Here is a 19,058-nt window from a genome sequence, read left to right as displayed (position 1 = left end):
GTTGAATTGAAAATCAACTGTTTCCATTGATCGTTAATTTCCTATTGACCTCTAGTCCTCTGTGTTGTGTGTATTATCCTAAAATATTCTTACACCACTGTACATTACAATTGCCAGCAGCATACCACCCTGCATACCACTGCTGCCTTGCTTCTGAAGCTAAGCAGGGTTAGTCCTGGTCAGTTCCTGGATGTGAGACCAGATGCTGCTGGAAGTGGTGTTGCAGGGCCAGTAGGAGGCACTCTTTCCTCTGGTCTAAAAAAATACATATTTCAGATGGGACGTTAAACGGGTGTCCTGACTCTCTGAGGTCATTAAAGATCCCATGGCACTTATCGTAAGAGTAGGGGTGTTAACCCCGGTGTCCTGGCTAAATTCCCAACCTGGCCCTCAAACCATCACGGTCACCTAATAATCCCCAGTTTACAATTGGCTCATTCATCCCCCTCCTCTCCACTGTAACTATTCCCCAGGTCGTTGCTGTAAATGAGAACATGTTCTCAGTCAACTTACCTGGTAAAATAACGGATAAATAAATCAAATAAAAAGAAACTTACAAGCGTCATGGATGAAGTTAATCATATGTACCACCGCATGAAGTCCTAATGACAATCACATTCCTCAGTCAACTAAACTAAACTGGCCATGTGATGTCAACACGACACATTTGCTGTTGTAGCATATTATGTTGCTGCAATCACATCCTTTTCTTGCCTGGTGGTCCAGTCTGTTTGTGCTTAAGCTAACTCCTCTCTGTTTCGCTTCTTTGACATACCAAAGAAACTTGCCTCACAGTAATGGTAACTTGGCAACCATAAAACCACATACGGTATGGGACCGGGATATTCTTTTACAACATGTTTTTTTGTAATAATTGACCTCCCTAGAGTTGCTGAATACTTTTCACATTTCCAATTTGATCCTATATTCATGTTCCTTGATTGGACACAATGCTTTTTCCAAAGCAATGCGCTAACCTAAGCTGGTCTCTCTACAGCAGTCTATGGAGGTCCCTCAGACCCCTCTCCACACCAGTCGCGTGCTGCAGGAGGAGCAGGACGTCTGGGAGGAGGTCAAGGTGAGCACTGGCACTGCAGTAATGTGAATGCATTCTTTCTGCATCTAACTTGGATCCACACACCTCTAGCATGCAGAGCACAAAAACAACAATATCCTACTATAGACTGTACAAAATACAGTGTTTTGGTCTGCTTCTATCTACATAATTGCACATTTGCTCCTTTGGATGTTCTTGGTCCTTTACACATTATGTATAATTGTTTCTATGTGATTTGCTAATGGTGTGATTGTTGTTACTAGGAGGAAATGACAAGTGCCCTGGCAACCATGAGAGTGGACTATGAGCAAATCAAAATCAAGACCATCGAGGATTCGACCAATCCGCTGCTGATTAAGAGAAGGAAGAAAGCAAACAATGCAGCCACTAAACCACCAGGCCTGTGAAACAAAATAACTTGCACCGCACATGCCCTTCCATGCGGTGAAAGAGAGCTGATAGGGCAAACAGGGATTATTTAAAGGGTGAAAGTCTGAATCTCCAGAAATATTACTTTTCCAGTTTTTTGAACTTCCTTTTTAGTTGTTTTATTCTCATCGTTTTACCCCATTTTAATGTTTTTTTTCCCCCCACCTTGCCATTCAAGGTAAAGAACCATTTTGTTCATGTGCTTTTTTGTCCACATAGAGATCAGATGTTTATCGTCACGTCTCTGTGATGTACTGGGTTTTTCTGTCGTTGTTGCTGATCACTGCAAGCTGACTGCACTGTAACTAATCCAGTATCTTGACCCAGCTCTGTTCTGTGTTTTATCATTGTTGATTCCCCTCGGTATTGGCCACATGTTTTTCTAACTTTATCTGTGGTTCTTCAGATGATACTGCCATGAAAACATTGAATGCTTCTCCAGTTATACTGTGGATCCATAATATTTTTCTGCTATGCACTGGTTAACTCTACACAATGGAGGAAGCATCACTTTTCTTTGTTTAATTGGATGTCCTTTAGTTTCTTCTTCCTTTAGTTGTCATTCATTTTATATACTTATTCACACCTCACACCAACAATATACATTTTCTATTTGTTGTGTGAGGTTTTTGTTGCCCCGAACTCTCTGATTTTATTTTGATTGGACTTCTAAGTTGTATGACTGCAGTTGACTGTGTTTTCATTGTTGGTTGGGTTTGATTTCTTAGCCAACGCACCCATAGCCAAAGTTATAGTCACCATATTTTTTAGAGTGGACTGACTGTTTAGAAAGACTGTGTGCCTTGAGGACATTGGGAAAAATCCTTACTTGATATTTATGCTCACAGCCTAACTTTTCACACACATCTATCTCCCATTGAGGTAATGCATGATTGACACAAGTTCAAGGTCTGTGGACTAATCTCAAATTTAAATTTTTCCCAGTGTGATAACAGTGGGGGAATATTCAAGCCACTTTGGCTGTAGCAAATGTACATTGTGTTATCAAATATCCAAACCATGAGATCACAAAATCACCACATCCCACAGATGTTGTAGCCTACTTCACAATTATCCTGATTGCAATTGTTTAAATATATTTTCAGTGAATTCCCACTAATGAACTATACAACACAAGTGTCACTATTAGTTTCCACGCAGCAGCAATAATGTTTTGGGTTTCTGCTGTGTTAGGTGATGGGGAACACTGAGTGTAGGGCACCATTGTAATGCATAGTGGTATGGCAGTACACATATGACATGTAGCACTGGCTATCTTTTGGATTAAAACTTGTATAAAATCCCTTATCCGTTCAAATGTGTTGATTGATGTGTGACTGGTGGTGTTGTGCCACAATCCTAAAGTAGCCTTGATGTCAAACTGTGGCAATGTAGGACATTATCCTGTTTGTGCAGCCCTGTACCACCATCTGCTGTCATGGAGATGGAAAGACAACCTCTTATACAGTGCCTTCAGAAAGCATTCACAATCCTTTTGCCAACACAAAATAATCATGTCAAAGTGCAAGAACAATTCTCACTTGTAAAAAAAATATGATTAGATAAGTATTCACCCCCTGTTTCTATTTTATAATCACTTTTGTCAGGAATTGGAGCTGTGAGTCTTTCTGGGTGGGTCTCTAAGAGGTTTCCAACATTTGCACATTTTTTAAATGTTTTATTCTTCAATCATTGTCAAGTTAGTTGTTGATCAGTGCTTGACTATCATTTTCGGCCACTCGGGACAATCACTGTCTTGGTAAGCAACTCCAGTGTAGATTTGGCCTTGTTTTAGGTTATTGTCCTGCTGAAAAGTGAAGTCATCTCCCAGTGTCTGGTGCAAAGCAGACTGAACCAGGTCTTCCTCTGGGATTTTACCTGTGCTTAGCTCCATTCTGTTTTATCCTGGAACTCCCCCGTCCTTAACGATTACAAGCATACCCATAACATGATGCCGCCACCACTATGCTTGAAAATATGGAGAGTGGTACTCGTGTTGTTTGGGGAAAATCCAATACATTAACAACACATTGTATTCAGGACAAAAAGTAAATAGCTTTGCCACATTTTTTTTGCTTCATAACTTTAGTGCCTTATTGCAAACGGGATGCATGTTTTGGAATATTTATGTTTTGTACATGCTTCCACCTTTACACTCTGTCAATTAGGTTAGTATTGTGGAGTAACTACAATGTTGATCCATCCTCAGTTTTATATCACAGCCATTAAACTGTTTTATATTCACCATCTGCCTCATGGTGAAATCCTTGAGCTGTTTCCTTCCTCTCCGGCAACTGAGTTTCTTTCTCGTGACTGGGTGTATTAATGCACAATTCAAGGTGTAATCAATAACTTCATGCTCAAAGTGATATTCAATGTATGCTTTTTTTTATACCCATCTATTAATAGGTGCCCTTTGCGAGGAATTGGTAAACCTCCCTGGTCTTTGTGGTTGAATCTGTTTGAAATGCACTGCTCAACTGAGGGACCTTACAATTATCTGTATGTGTAAAGTACAGAGATGAGGTAATCATACAAAAATCATGTTTAACACTATTATTGCACACAGAGTCCATGCAACTTATATGACTTAAGCCCATTTTTACTCCTGAACTTATTTAGGCTTGCATTACAAAGGGGTTGAATACTTACTGACAATGACAATTCTCAACACATAATTCCACTTTGACATTATGGGGTATTGTGTGAGGGCCAGTGACAAAAGGTAAATGTAATCTATTTTAAATTCAGGCTTTAATGCAAAATTTTGACATTCAAGGTGTGTGAATCCTTTTGTAAATGTAATGCAGTTCAACACTTCAAGGAAGAGGCTTACATAATAAGATGTTTGTTGCATTTGGCCATGTCATTATTGCCATGTCCCCTGATGTGTGGTTACATCCAGACCCCCTTTTGTAGGCCTGCGGATCAATACCCCCCTTCTCCCCCAACTTACTGTTGGGAGTTAGAATAGTAGAAATACACCAAGGTGAAATTTGGTTTTGCATCAGTTGTTCTCTTGCCAGTCACTTACACTCAATTAACACGTCAGCAAAAAAAAAAATGTGATTGGTAAGTTCGTCTATCCAGCTATCTAAACTTGTAGTAATCATGGTCGACGGGGGGGCCCCGTTGATTTTGTTAGTCACTCACTCTGATATATCAATCAATCAATCAAATTTATTTTATATAGCCCTTCGTACATCAGCTGATATCTCAAAGTGCTGTACAGAAACCCAGCCTAAAACCCCAAACAGCAAGCAATGCAGGTGAAGAAGCACGGTGGCTAGGAAAAACTCCCTAGAAAGGCCAAAACCTAGGAAGAAACCTAGAGAGGAACCAGGCTATGTGGGGTGGCCAGTCCTCTTCTGGCTGTGCCGGGTGGAGATTATAACAAAACATGGTCAAGATGTTCAAATGTTCATAAATGACCAGCATGGTCAAATAATAATAAGGCAGAATAGTTGAAACTGGAGCAGCAGCACAGTCAGGTGGACTGGGGACAGCAAGGAGTCATCATGTCAGGTATTCCTGGGGCATGGTCCTAGGGCTCAGGTCCTCCGAGAGAGAGAAAGAAAGAGAGAATTAGAGAGAGCATATGTGGGATGGCCAGTCCTCTTCTGGCTGTGCTGGGTGGAGATTATAACAGAACATGGCCAAGATGTTCAAATGTTCATAAATGATCAGCATGGTTGAATAATAATAAGGCAGAACAGTTGAAACTGGAGCAGCAGCACAGCCAGGTGGACTGGGGACAGCAAGGAGTCATCATGTCAGGTAGTCCTGGGGCATGGTCCTAGGGCTCAGGTCCTCCGAGAGAGAGAAAGAGAGAAGGAGAGAATTAGAGAACGCACACTTAGATTCACACAGGACACCGAATAGGACAGGAGAAGTACTCCAGATATAACAAACTGACCCTAGCCCCCCGACACATAAACTACTGCAGCATAAATACTGGAGGCTGAGACAGGAGGGGTCAGGAGACACTGTGGCCCACTCCGAGGACACCCCCGGACAGGGCCAAACAGGAAGGATATAACAGGAAGGATATTAAAAACGGGAAACATTTGTCTCCTTCCTATGGCAAAATGTGTAGAATTCCAGGAAATGACCTGTAAAACTGAAAAATGTTTTCTCTTTCCCATGGCAAAATTAGTAGAATTGCATGAAATTTGCTTTGAAACTGCAATATTTTGTCTAAACCCTATGGCAAAATGTGTAGAATTGCAGGAAATTAAATCTAAAACTTTATACAGCTGCACCATCGAGAGACTGGCTGCATCACCACCATGTATGGCAACTGCTCAGCATCTGACCTGTCATCCAGGACCTAGAGTGCCAGTCAAAAGTTGGGACACACCTACTCATTCAAGTGTTTCTCTTTATTTTTACTATTTTCTACATTGTGGAATAATAGTGAAGTTGCACTGCAAGTTCAAGTAACAGACACATCTCAACATCAACTGTTCAGAGGAGACTGCGTGAATCAGGCCTTCATGTTCGAATTTCTGAAAAGAAACCACTGCTAAAGGACATCAATAAGAAGAAGAGACTTGCTTAGGCAAAGAAACACAACCAATGGACATTAGACTGGTGGAAATCTGTCCTTTGGTCTGTTGAGTCAAAATGTAAGAATTTTGATTCCAACCACCGTGTCTTTTAGAGACGCAGAGTAGGTGAACGGATGATCTCCGCATGTGTGGTTCCCACCGTGAAGCATGGAGTAGGAGGTGTGATGGTGTGGGGGTGCTTTGCTGTTGACACTGTCTTAGATTCATTTAGAATACAAGGCACACTTTAACCAGCATGGCTACCACAGCATTCTGCAGCGGTTCGCCATCCCATCTGGTTTACACTCCGTGGAACTGTCATTTGTTATTCAACAGGACAATGACCTAAAACACACCTCCAGGGCTATTTGACCAAGGAGAATGATGGAGCGCTGCATCAGATGACCTGGCCTCCACAATCACCCGACCTCAACCCAATTGAGATGGTTTGGGATGAGTCGGACCGCAGAGTAAAGGAAAAGCACTTCATCCATTAATATATATTTTTCTTTGTTATTGATTGAAATTAACACCATTATTTTCCACCAAATACTTAGCAATTGTGTTGAAACCAATTGTTTTGAACTGTAGTCTAGAAAGTATCTGTTGGTACTTAATACATAGTGGTATTCACTTGTAAATAACGAATTACCTGAGACAGGACTGTAAAATCAAGATTTGATAAAGCTTGAATGTTGCCCATTACTCACATTCTGAAAGCCTTTCATTGGCTCAATGAAAATTCTAACTCTCCAAGTATGTTTATCCACAAACAATCACTTTCATTTAAATACATACTTTCATGAATGGAAATAAACATGCATTAAAATACAGTAACCTACCAGCCTGTTATTTAGAGGCAGTACCTCCCTCCCTAGTCTCTTTTGCAGTGTTTCTTTCAGACTGAACTGTAGAGGGGTTTTAGAGGTTTTTTTTTTTAGCATGGTGTAAATAGCCCTCTTACCTCTCTCGGTCATCCCCCTCTCTCCCTCCCCAGCTGCAGCCCAGCCACTCTCTCATTACAAAAAAAACTTTCCACAACCATGTAATACATCATATCACCCCCAGCCAAGACAATATAAATCCCATCTGTGTGTTGGCGGCGCTGCCATCTAGTCTTTAACATCTACGGGATCGGTGTGTGTGTGTGTCTGTCTGTCCATCCGTCACCCGGGGTGACGGTTGAGCTAACGTGTGCTAATGTGATTAGCATGACGTTGTAAGTAACAAGAACATGTCCCAGGACATAGACATATCTTATATGGGCAGAAATACTAACAAGAATTTAAGCTAACTGCACTGTCCAATTTACAGTAGCTATTATAGTCACAAAATACCATATTATTGTTTGAGGAGAGTGCACAACAACAAAAAACTGTTATCACGGCAACTGGTTTGATACATTCCCCTCTGAAGGTAAATAATGTACTTACATTCAGTAATCTTGCTCTGATTTGTCATCCTGAGGGTCCCAGAGATAAAATGTAATATAGTTTTGTTTGATTAAATCCATTTTTATTTTCAAATGTTGGAACTCACAGATCACTGCACCTGTACGTTGCCCATCTGTAAATAGCCCATCCAACTACCTCATCCCCTTACTGTATTTTTTATTTATTTGTTTATCTTTCTCCTTTGCACCCCAGTATCTCTACTTGCACATTCATCTTCTGCACATCAATCACTCCAGTGTTTAATTGGTATATTGTAATTACTTCGCCAACATGGCCTATTTATTGGCTTACCTCCCTTATCTTACCTCATTTGCACACACTATATAGACTTTTTATACTGTATAATTGACTGTATGTTTGTCTATTCCATGTGTAACTCTGTGTTGTGGTATGTGTCGAACTGCTTTGTTTTATCTTGGCCAGGTCGCAGTTGTAAATGAGAATTGCTCTCAACTAGCCTACCTGGTTAAATAGAGGTGAAATATATATAATTTTTAAATACTAAAAAAATTTGTTCTACAGTTTGAACCCCTGGTATGTCTGGCCAGCCCACCCCATCTAGATGTGCGAAGATTCATCTTTTATGTAGGAAAGTTAATTACCCATAATTTATGACATTCCTGGGAGTGTGTAAACTTAAATGTTGTATTACCTTATCATTTTTGTGTGTTGTCTATAGTTATGTACTTGAAAATGTATCAATTGACCAATTTGGTACATTTTGGCAGACTTGATACAATATTTTGAACAGTAATGCAATGGTTCATTGAATCAGTCTAAAACTTTGCACATATAATGCTGCCATCTAGTGGCCAAAATAGAAATTGTACTTGGACTCCTAAGTGATATAACGGCCTTTCTCTTGCATTTCAAAGATTATGTTTTTTTTATATAGAAACTGTATTGTCTTTTACCAGATCTAATGTGTTGTATTCTCCTACATTAATTTCACATTTACACACACTTCCAAAGTGTTTTCGTTCAAATGGTACCAAGAATATGCATATCCTTGTTTTAGGTCCTGAGCTACAGGCAGTTAGATTTGGGCTTGTCATTTTAGGCAAAAATTGAAGGCAATAAATGGGTCTGATCTGTCCTTGTTTCCCCCTCTTTGTTTTGCCTTATTTGCTTTAGATCAGCAATGGGCTATGCCATGATGTTTCTACCTGAAGGCTTTCAGGAAAGGGGTGCAGGCAAAGGGTGTATGGTACGATTTATGTGACTCACCACCTGGATTTGGTCTTATGTAAAACATTGTCGTAAACAATGAAGCCCTCCAAAATTCTGAAAAACAAACAGAGGTAAAATATTCAAAAAACCGAGGATTTTTTAAGTACCTTTTAACCGGGTTGACTTTTGATTTCTGATAAAAGAGTGTGAAGTCTAAGACATTTAGACCGCCATCACAAACCCTGTTGGTGATAACATCTCTTTTTCTTATGTGGCTTGTTTTTCCATATGAAGTTGTACAATAGCCTGTCTAAGGTAGTGCAAGTGGATTTGGGAATGTCAATAGATGAAAAAAGATTGAATGCACAAGATATCCCCTCAGCTTTGGCTAAAAGCCCCTTCCCTAACCATGAGGAAAATGTTTTTTTTATCAATTAGGTTACAGGATTGAAATTAAGATCATTCACAGTCTTGAGATTTTTGGTGATCTTTACACCGATGTAGGTTACAGTATATGTTTCAGAGATGTTACAATCAGCTGGATTATTGTCTAATAAAGAGCACGAGCTGGCGCACACCCAGAGAAACTTATTTAGTGTAGAGTTGCTGACAAATGACGAATAAACTGTAAGATATGAAAACAAAGAGTCACACACTCTGTATACATATAAACTCAGCAAAAGAAAGAACGGCCTCTCACTGTCAACTGCATTTATTTTCATTAAACTTAATTAACATGTGTCAATATTTGTATGAACATAACAAGATTAATCAACTGAGACATACACTGAAAAAGTTCCACTGACATGTGTCTAACAAAAATTGAATAATGTGTCCCCGAACAAAGGGGGGGGGGTCAAAATCAAGTGCATCTCCTCCTAATGGAGGCACCAGATTTGCCAGTTCTTGCTGTGAGATGTTACCCCACTCTTCCACCAAGGCACCTGCACGTTTCCGGACATTTCTGGGGGGAATGGCCCTAGTCCTCACCCTCCATCCAACAGGTCCCATCCTTTTGAGGGCATGGCAGATTTACGCCCCCTTTGGAGAAATTGGGTACCCCTAGTAAACTGAAAAAAAAATTGTCAAAAATTGCTAATATATGCATATAATAATTATTATTGGATAGAAAACACTCTAAAGCTTCTAAAACCGTTGGAATTATGTCTGTAAGTATAGCAGAACTCACAGGGCATGCATTCTTCCAAACTAGTTTTTGTGGTCATGAAAGTTGGAGCAACTTTGACGTCATCGCCCCCACCCTTCCCGACCACTTATGGATCTGGGGACACCATCTCTTCCACTAGATGTCCTCTTTCTGTAGAGCGTTCAATCGTTCAAATCGCGCGAGAATTGGCCCTATGGGAGTGATTTGAGTAAGTGCCGCGAGAAAAAAACCTGTGCGTTAGGGCGCGAATTGGTCACAGCCATTCCTTTGTTCCAGCACTCCTGGGAAGAGCAAACGATGCCCGGTTGAATTGAAATTTGTTTTGTGTGTTAAAAACATCATAAAGCTTGCTTCTGCACTTAGTTTGACCTGTTTAGTCGACATATAATATGTAATTTTGAAGTTTTGATGCGCAACGTTTCCGGACCAGAGGACGTTTTGGGTGCATTTCAGCTGATGTTATTAGCTGTAGCTAATACAAAGACGCAAGACTTGAAACCAAACAATGTATTGGGTAAGTATGAACCCTTCCAGAACATTCTGAACGAAGACCATCGAAGGTAAGGGAATATTTATGCTTAAATCTGTGTTTCTGTTGACTCCAACATTACGGAGAAATGTAGCTTATATCTGAGCGCCGTCTCAGCAAATTGAATAGTGTGCGATTTCTGTAACGTTAAAAATAAATGTACCAAAGCGGTTGCATAAAGAAGCAGTGTATCTTTCTAACTATATGTAGAACATGTATATTTAGCCAAAGTTTATGATGTCTATTTACGTTATCTTGCCGAGCTACCTAGATTTCCTGCGGGCATTTTTGAGTAATTTCTGAACATGAGCACATTGTAAATGGACATTTATGGATATATATGGCATATTATTGAAAAAAAAAAATGTACTGTGTAACACGTCCTATCACTGTCATCTGATGAAGATTTTCAAAAGGTTAGTGAGCGATTTATTTTTTAATCCTGCTTTTATAATTTTATATTTTCTGGGACAAAATGGCTGCCGCTTGTCTTGGTTTCGGTGGTGGTCTAATATAAATATGTGGTGTGTTTTCGCCGTAAAACATTTAAAAAATCTGACATGCTGGGTAGATGAACAAGGTGCTTATCTTTCATTTGAGCTATTGGACTTGTTAATGTGTGGAGGTTAAATATTTCTAAGAATCTTTTTGCGTTCCATGCGCCACGGTTTGAGCTGAACGGGGGGGGGGGGGGGGGGGGAGGTGTTCCTCTAGAGGAACTCCTGGCATCAACAGGATAAGTGCTCAATGGGATTGAGATCCGGGCTCTTCGCCGGTCATGGCAGAAAACTGACATTCCTGTTTTGCAGGAAATCACGCACAGAATGAGCAGTATGGCTGGTGGCATTGTCATGCTGGAGGGTCATGTCAGGATGAGCTTTCAGGAAGGGACCACATAAGGGAGGAGGATGTCTTCCCTGTAACGCACAGCGTTGAGATTGCCTGCAATGACAACAAGCTCAGTCCGATGATTTTTTATTTATTTCACCTTCATCTAACCAGGTAGGCAAGTTGAGAACAAGTTCTCATTTACAATTGCGACCTGATGATGCTGTGACACACCGTCCCAGACCATGATGGACCCTCAACCTCCAAATTGCTCCCGCTCCAGAGGACAGGCCTCGGTGTAACGCTCATTCCTTTGAAGATAAACGCGAATCCGACCATCACCCCTGGTGAGACAAAACCGCAACTCGTCAGTGAAGAGCACTTTTTGCCTGTCCTTTCTGGTCCAGCGACGGTGGGTTTGTGCCCATAGGTGACATTGTTGCCGGTGATGTCTGGTCAGAACCTGCCTACGACAGGCCTACAAGCCCTCAGTCCAGCCTCTCTCAGCCTATTGTGGACCGTCTGAGCACTGATGGAGTGATTGTGCGTTCCTGGTGTAACTCGGGCAGTTGTTGTGCCTGTCCCGCAGGTGTGATGTTCAGATGTACCGATCCTGTACAGGTGTTGTTACACGTGGTCTGCTTCTGCGAGGACGATCAGCTGTCCGTCCTGTTTCCCTGTAGTGCTGTCTTAGGTGTCTCACAGTACGGACATTGCAATTTATTGCCCTGGCCACATCTGCAGTCCTCACGCCTCCTTGCAGCATGCCTAAGGCACGTTCAAGCAGATGATCAGGGACCATGGGCATCTTTCTTTTGGTGTTTTTCAGAGTCGGTAAAAAGGACAAACAGTGCAATTAGTGCAACCAATGTTAATAGTGAGTGGTGTGTCATAATTATAGGCTTTTGTTAGCATTCGCGTAAGATTAGCATCAGCATACATGATTGTTTAAATAATTTCACATATTTAATTGTTTCCAATTTCATAACATTTTCGTTACATGTAATCTTTTGGTTCAACCGTAATGCATAATAAGCATCATCAATAGGGGGAACATATTGGGTGTACGCTGATAAGTTGTAGAAAGAATGTATTAATTTTTAAGACTTTTTCATAGAAAATATAATTGTTCATAGGAAGGGCTTGAGATCAAAGTCGAATTCCACGTAACTGTTTAGTCCAAGCTCTGATGCTGCTGATGGTCATTAGTAGCCTACCAAACTTGCTAACTGCCTGGTACTCAGCGCTTTATTGTCCCTCTGTAAATATGTTTGAAAATCTAATCACACTTCATGAGAGCCCATGAGTTCATGTTGGGCAACATTTCTATAGTCTATGCAATTGTGCAAGAAAACAGTGATGGCCTCTACTAAAAAGAGGAAGATCAGCTTTCTATAGGCTAGGCCTACTACTGTATATATAGGAAAAGTGTCCTCCATTCACTATTTAAGTGCTTAGATGATGTGTATTTTTTCATGCTGCCCCTGTTTCGAGACAGGTGCATGATAATGGTCCATTCTAATTTCAAAACAAATTTTAGACGTATATTTATTATATGTAAAGACAAGATTAATTCAATAGTCTGATGGGGGAAAATATTAGCCTATCACTTGTGAATTATATATTGTCACTTGTGAATGATGCCCAGCATAAGACACTGACTTTTTTTTGGTGACTTTTAATCATATTCGCACACCTCATGATGCCTAGCCCTATATGTTTTGATAAGGTTTGTATCACAACTATAGTGGCCAAATAACTTCTTAAAATTAAGCACATTAATACGCTTTACAATAGGTTTAGAGCGTAACTGGCGTACATAAACAAGTTTGGGGAAGATCATTTTCACCATAAAAATGCACCTTTATAATCAAAGCATTACATGCATAAAGGCATTTGCGGTCACTTTTGATAATTGTGTTTTCCCCCTAATGGAACATTGGCGCTTATGGTGTACTGCCATGTGTGCATTGCTGAGCTTATAATATGACGAAATAGCCCCAGTGGCTTGGAGGATATGTGTGGAAGCCAGGAGATACTAAATGTGTTTATGTTAATTAGCAGACAATTACTGTGAGCTCGACAATTATTTGCCTGACAATCACTGGCTGACAAAATTTCATGACTGCCACGGCCTTATTTGATAGAAAAAAAAGGTGAGATTGGACAACCTTGTTGTATTCCTTTGTAAATGTTAAACCTTGAGGATGTTCCATGACAGAGTTTGATACAGCTATTGCCACCATTATCTTCTCTAGGGTAGGGGGCAGCATTCTGAATTTTGGATGAAAAGCATGCCCAAATTAAACGGCCTGCTACTCGGGCCCAGAATATATGATATGCATATAAGACAGATTTGGAGAGAAAACACTCCAAAGTTTCCAAAACTGTTAAAATAGTGTCTGTGAGTATAACAGAACTGATTTGATATAACAGAACTGATTTTCACGCAGGTGAAAACCTGAGAAAAAATCATTCAGGAAGTAGGTTTTTGTTGTTGTTGTTGTAGGACTCAAATTGCAGTTCCTATGCCTTCCACTAGATGTAAACAGTCTTTAGACATTGTTTCAGGCTTGTATTCTGATAAATGAGGGAGTAAGACCAGTCTGAATGAGTGGACCCTGACGTGTCACAGAGCTTTTTCATGCGCAATCCCGAGACAGTGCATTTCTTACCTTTTATATTGACAACGTTGTTGTCCGGTTGAAGTATTATAGATCTTTTAGGCTAAAAAGGATGGAGGATGGAATATAAACATCGTTTGACATGTTTCTATGAACTTTACGGATACAATTTTGATTTTTTGTTTTCCTGTTTTGACTGCGTTTGAGCCTGTGGATTACTGAAGAAAACATGCAAACAAAATGGAGGTTTTTGGATATAAAGAGACTTTATTGAACAAAAGGAACATTTATTGAGAAAATGAATGTCTTCTGAGTGCAACCATATGAAGATCATCAAAGGTAAGGGATTCATTTTATCTCTATTTCTGACTTGTGTAACTCTTCTACTTGGCTGGTTACTGTTTGTAATGATTTGTCTGCTGGGCTATGTTCTCAAATAATCGTAAGGTATGCTTTCACCGTAAAGCATTTAAAAAATCTGACACCGTGGTTGGATTCACAAGAAGTTCATCTTTAAACCTATGTAAAATATGTCTTGTTTTCTGAATTTTTATAATGAGTATTTTTGTATTTGAATTTGTCGCTGTGCAATCTCACTGGATGTTGGCCAGGTGGGACGCTAGCGTCCCACATACCCTAGAGAGGATTTATACAGAGTTCTAATAGGATCAACAAAAAAATAAATTTCAAATGCTTAAGACAATCAAAGTTAAAATTGTGACTTTCTGAAAATCCCAAAATAAGATAACAGGGAAGTCATGCAATAGATCACAATACTCAACCAAATCTAACACCAGCCTCAGATTATTAGATATATGGTGCCCTTTCATAAACCCTGATTTACATTCATCAATCAGATCATTCAAGCCTGACTTTAACCTTTTCGCGAATATTGAGGCAATCATTTTGTAGTCGTTATTGAGGAGTGTGATTGAACGCCAGTGATCAATAATTCATCCTTGTGTGGTTAGGTATAAGACTAATAGCCACATGCTTCAGAGAGGCAGCTCTCTTCTTTATAGCCTCAAAGGTTTCAAGTAAAAATTGTGCTATTTTTGTCAAATTTTGTAAAATTCAGAGGTTAATTCATCACAGCCTGGAGATTTTAAATTTTTGAATTGAGTAATCATGACAGTAATCCCATATTGGATGTCATTAGTGTATAAATCTTGACAGCAAGACCGATTGAATTCTTCACTAATCGAGTTTACATTCTCTGTAGAATCAAGGAGATCCTTAGAGTCAATGAATCTATGGAGTAAAGATTATCCTAAAAGTTAGTGGTAAAGTCTGATAACAACTCTCTATCCTCAGCGGTTAGCCCAATAATCTTTAATTCCCGAAGTGTGTTGAGTTCCCCTATGCTCTTTTCCCAAAAATTTTTTATCTACTGTTCTTTTCTCCTTTTTCAAGCCATTGTTTTCTGGACCTTATAAAGGCTCATTTAGCCTTTTCCTCATAAAATGTATCTAGTTGATTCTGTAAATGGTTCAATTTAGGTTTCTCATTAACATCAAGGTGTTCCTTCTCTGTGATATCAGCAATTTTCTTAGAGAGCTCTGCTACCTCACATCTCCTTAAAGCAAGCTGTTTCCCATAAGTAATACAGGCTGAGCGGATAAAAAACTTCAGCAGTTCCCAATATTTCCATATTCTGCATTAGAGGTAGCTAAATGCCATTAAATAGAAATGAGATTCTTAATCATGTTTTAAATCATCATGCAATAAAAATGAGTTATTCAATTTCCAATAACCACCAGAGTATTTCTTATCATCATTCCTTCAAATTCTTACAGTCAGCCATACGACTTTATGATCTGTCAGAACTGCAGGCAGTATTTTAAGGCTAGAGGTTATCACCCACAAGTAAATTTGTGATTGTAGTGAATGATCTCTATTTCTCTCCAGGGGTTTTAACACTCCATATGTCAATTATGTCCTGGCTTTGGCAAAAATTCACCAATTTGTTCACACCAATGTAAGGCCTATGGGGCAATCTATCAGTCTTAATATGATAAACCATATTAAAATTCCCACCAACTATAATCTGAGTGGATGGATATTTTCCCAGAAGATTTTTAATTTTTTTATTTGACCCTTATTTTACCAGGTAAGTTGACTGAGAAAACATTCTCATTTACAGTAATGACCTGGTGAATAGTTACAGGGGAGAGAAGGGGGGATGAATGAGCCAATTGTAAACTGGGAATGATTAGGTGGCCATGATGGTATGAAGGCCAGATTGGGAATTTAGCCCGGACACCGGGGTTAACACCCCTACTCTTACAATAAGTGCCAAGGGATCTTTAGTGACCACAGAGAGTCAGGACACCCATTTAACATCCCATCCAAAAGATGGCACCCTACACAGGGCAATGTCCCCAATCACTGCCCTGGGGAATTGGGATATTTTTTTAGGCCATAGGAAAGAGTGCCTCCTACTGGCCCTCCAAAAACACTTCCAGCAGCATCTGGTCTCCTATCCAGTGACTGACCAGGACCAAGTAAGTCATTTGGAGGACTAGAACAGTCTCCATATACATTACACGTGGTTGATGACTGCTACTAGCCAATGTTCATTGGTGTTCATTCGAGTAAACAAACATTTCCCTTTGAAATTGTGTGCTAAAATGTTAACCTCCAGCTGAATGATTTGTCCCGTGGACAAAGAAAATGTAATTGGCTGACTGATTTTTCCCAAAATTATAGTTGTCTTTGCATGGATGTGTTTCTTGAACGAATACAAGCTCTGCATTGCAGTGCTTACAAAACAAAAAAAGCTTTCCTCTTCAACAGGTTTCTTATCCCCCAGGCATTGATTGATGTAAACTTCAAGTCATATATACAAAATAGAAAGGTAAATCCTAAAGGGGCTTCATAAATGTATAAACAGAAGTCTTAACCTCACATCTCAAAATAAGGCTACTTAATGTTAGATCCCTTACTTCAAAGGCAATTATAGTCAATGAACTAATCACTGATCATAATCTTGATGTGATTGGCCTGACTGAAACATAGCTTAAGCCTGATGAATTTACTGTGTTAAATGAGGCCTCACCTCCTGGCTACACTAGTGACCATATCCCCCATGCATCCCGCAAAGGCGGAGGTGTTGCTAACATTTACGATAGCAAATTTCAATTTACAAAATAAAAATGACGTTTTCATCTTTTGAGCTTCTAGTCATGAAATCTATACAGCCTACTCAATCACTTTTTTATAGCTACTGTTTACAGGCATCCTGGGCCATATACAGCGTTCCTCATTGAGTTCTCTGAATTCCTATCGGACCTTGTAGTCATAGCAGATAATATTCTAATCTTTGGTGACTTTAATATTCACATGGAAAAGTCCACAGACCCACTCCAAAAGGCTTTCGGAGCCATCATCGACTCAGTGGGTTTTGTCCAACATGTCTCTGGACCCACTCACTGTCACAGTCATACTCTGGACCTAGTTTTGTCCCATGGAATAAATGTTGTGGATCTTAATGTTTTTCCTCATAATCCTGGACTATCTGACCACCATTTTATTACGTTTGCAATTGCAACAAATAATCTGCTCAGACCCCAACCAAGGAACATCAAAAGTCGTGCTATAAATTCACTGACAACACAAAGATTCCTTGATGTCCTTCCAGATTCCCTCTGTCTACCCAAGAACGCCAGAGGACAAAAATCAGTTAACCACCTAACTGAGGAACTCAATTTAACCTTGCGCAATACCCTAGATACAGTTGCACCCCTAAAAACTAAAAACATTTATCAAAAGAAACTAGCTCCCTGGTACACAGAAAATACCCGAGCTCTGAAGCAAGCTTCCAGAAAATTGGAACTTGGCGCCACACCAAACTGGAAGTCTTCCGACTAGCTTGGAAAGACAGTACCGTGCAGTACTGAAGAGCCCTTACTGCTGCTCGATCATCCTATTTTTTTACTTAATTGAGGAAAATAATAACAATCCGAAATTCCTTTTTGATACTGTCACAAAGCAGTGATAAATTCATGAACTTCTTTGAGGAAAAGATCATGATTATTAGAAAGCAAATTACGGACTCCTCTTTAAATCTGTGTATTCCTTCAAAGCTCAGTTGTCCTGAGTCTGCACAACTCTGCCAGGACCTAGGATCAAGAGAGACACTCAAGTGTTTTAGGACTATATCTCTTGACACAATGATGAAAATAATCATGGCCTCTAAACCTTCAAGCTGCATACTGGACCCTATTCCAACTAAACTACTGAAAGAGCTGCTTCCTGTGCTTGGCCCTCCTATGTTGAACACAGGATGTGTACAAAACTCACTAAAAGTGGCAGTAATAAAGCCTCTCTTGAAAAAGCCAAACCTTGACCCAGAAAATATAAAAAACTATCGGCCTATATCGAATCTTCCATTCCTCTCAAACATTTTAGAAAAGGCTGTTGCGCAGCAACTCACTGCCTTCCTGAAGACAAGCAATGTATACGAAATGCTTCAGTCTGGTTTTAGACCCCATCATAGCACTGAGACTGCACTTGTGAAGGTGGTAAATGACCTTTTAATGGCATCAGACCGAGGTTCTGCATCCGTGCTCCTAGACCTTAGTGCTGCTTTTGATACCATCAATCACCACATTCTTTTGGAGAGATTGGAAACCCAAATTGGTCTACACGGACAAGTTCTGGCCTGGTTTAGATCTTATCTGTCGGAAAGATATCAGTTTGTCTCTGTGAATGGTTTGTCCTCTGACAAATCAACTGTAAATTTCGGTGTTCCTCAAGGTTCCGTTTTAGGACCACTATTGTTTTCACTATATATTTTTACCTCTTGGGGATGTCATTCGAAAACATAATGTTAACTTTCACTGCTATGCGGATGACACACAGCTGTACATTTCAATAAAACATGGTGAAGCCCCAAAATTGCCCTCACTAGAAGCATGTGTTTCAGACATAAGGAAGTGGATGGCTGCAAACTTTATACTTTTAAACTGACAAAACAGAGATGCTTGTTCTAGGTCCCAAGAAACAAAGAGATCTTCTGTTGAATCTGACAATTAATCTTAATGGTTGTACAGTCGTCTCAAATAAAACTGTGAAGGACCTCGGCGTTACTCTGGACCCTGATCTTTCTTTTGAAGAACATATCAAGACGATTTCAAGGACAGCTTTTTTCCATCTACGTAACATTGCAAAAATCAGAAACTTTCTGTCCAAAAATGATGCAGAAAAATTAATCCATGCTTTTGTCACTTCTAGGTTAGACTACTGCA

General features: G+C 39.8%; 1 protein-coding gene across 2 annotated transcripts in view; it reads left to right on the top strand.

The window, feature by feature from the left end:
• The window catches only part of LOC110531961 (MAP kinase-activated protein kinase 2), a 42,279-nt gene extending 39,487 nt beyond the window's left edge, over positions 1-2,792 (top strand). For both annotated transcript variants that reach the window (XM_021615507.3, XM_090184176.1), the window contains exons 9-10: positions 998-1,078; positions 1,321-2,792. In XM_021615507.3, the coding sequence (XP_021471182.2) occupies positions 998-1,078; positions 1,321-1,464 (225 nt within the window). In that variant the 3' untranslated portion in view covers positions 1,465-2,792. The remainder of the gene's footprint in view (positions 1-997; positions 1,079-1,320) is intronic.
• The last annotated feature ends 16,266 nt before the right edge of the window (positions 2,793-19,058 follow it).

The sequence above is a fragment of the Oncorhynchus mykiss genome, chromosome 9, assembly GCF_057628025.1.
Source record: "Oncorhynchus mykiss isolate SJ-2025 chromosome 9, ASM5762802v1, whole genome shotgun sequence".
In the NCBI taxonomy this organism is placed as follows: Eukaryota; Metazoa; Chordata; class Actinopteri; order Salmoniformes; family Salmonidae; genus Oncorhynchus; species Oncorhynchus mykiss.
This window is presented reverse-complemented; position numbering and strand designations above follow the sequence as displayed.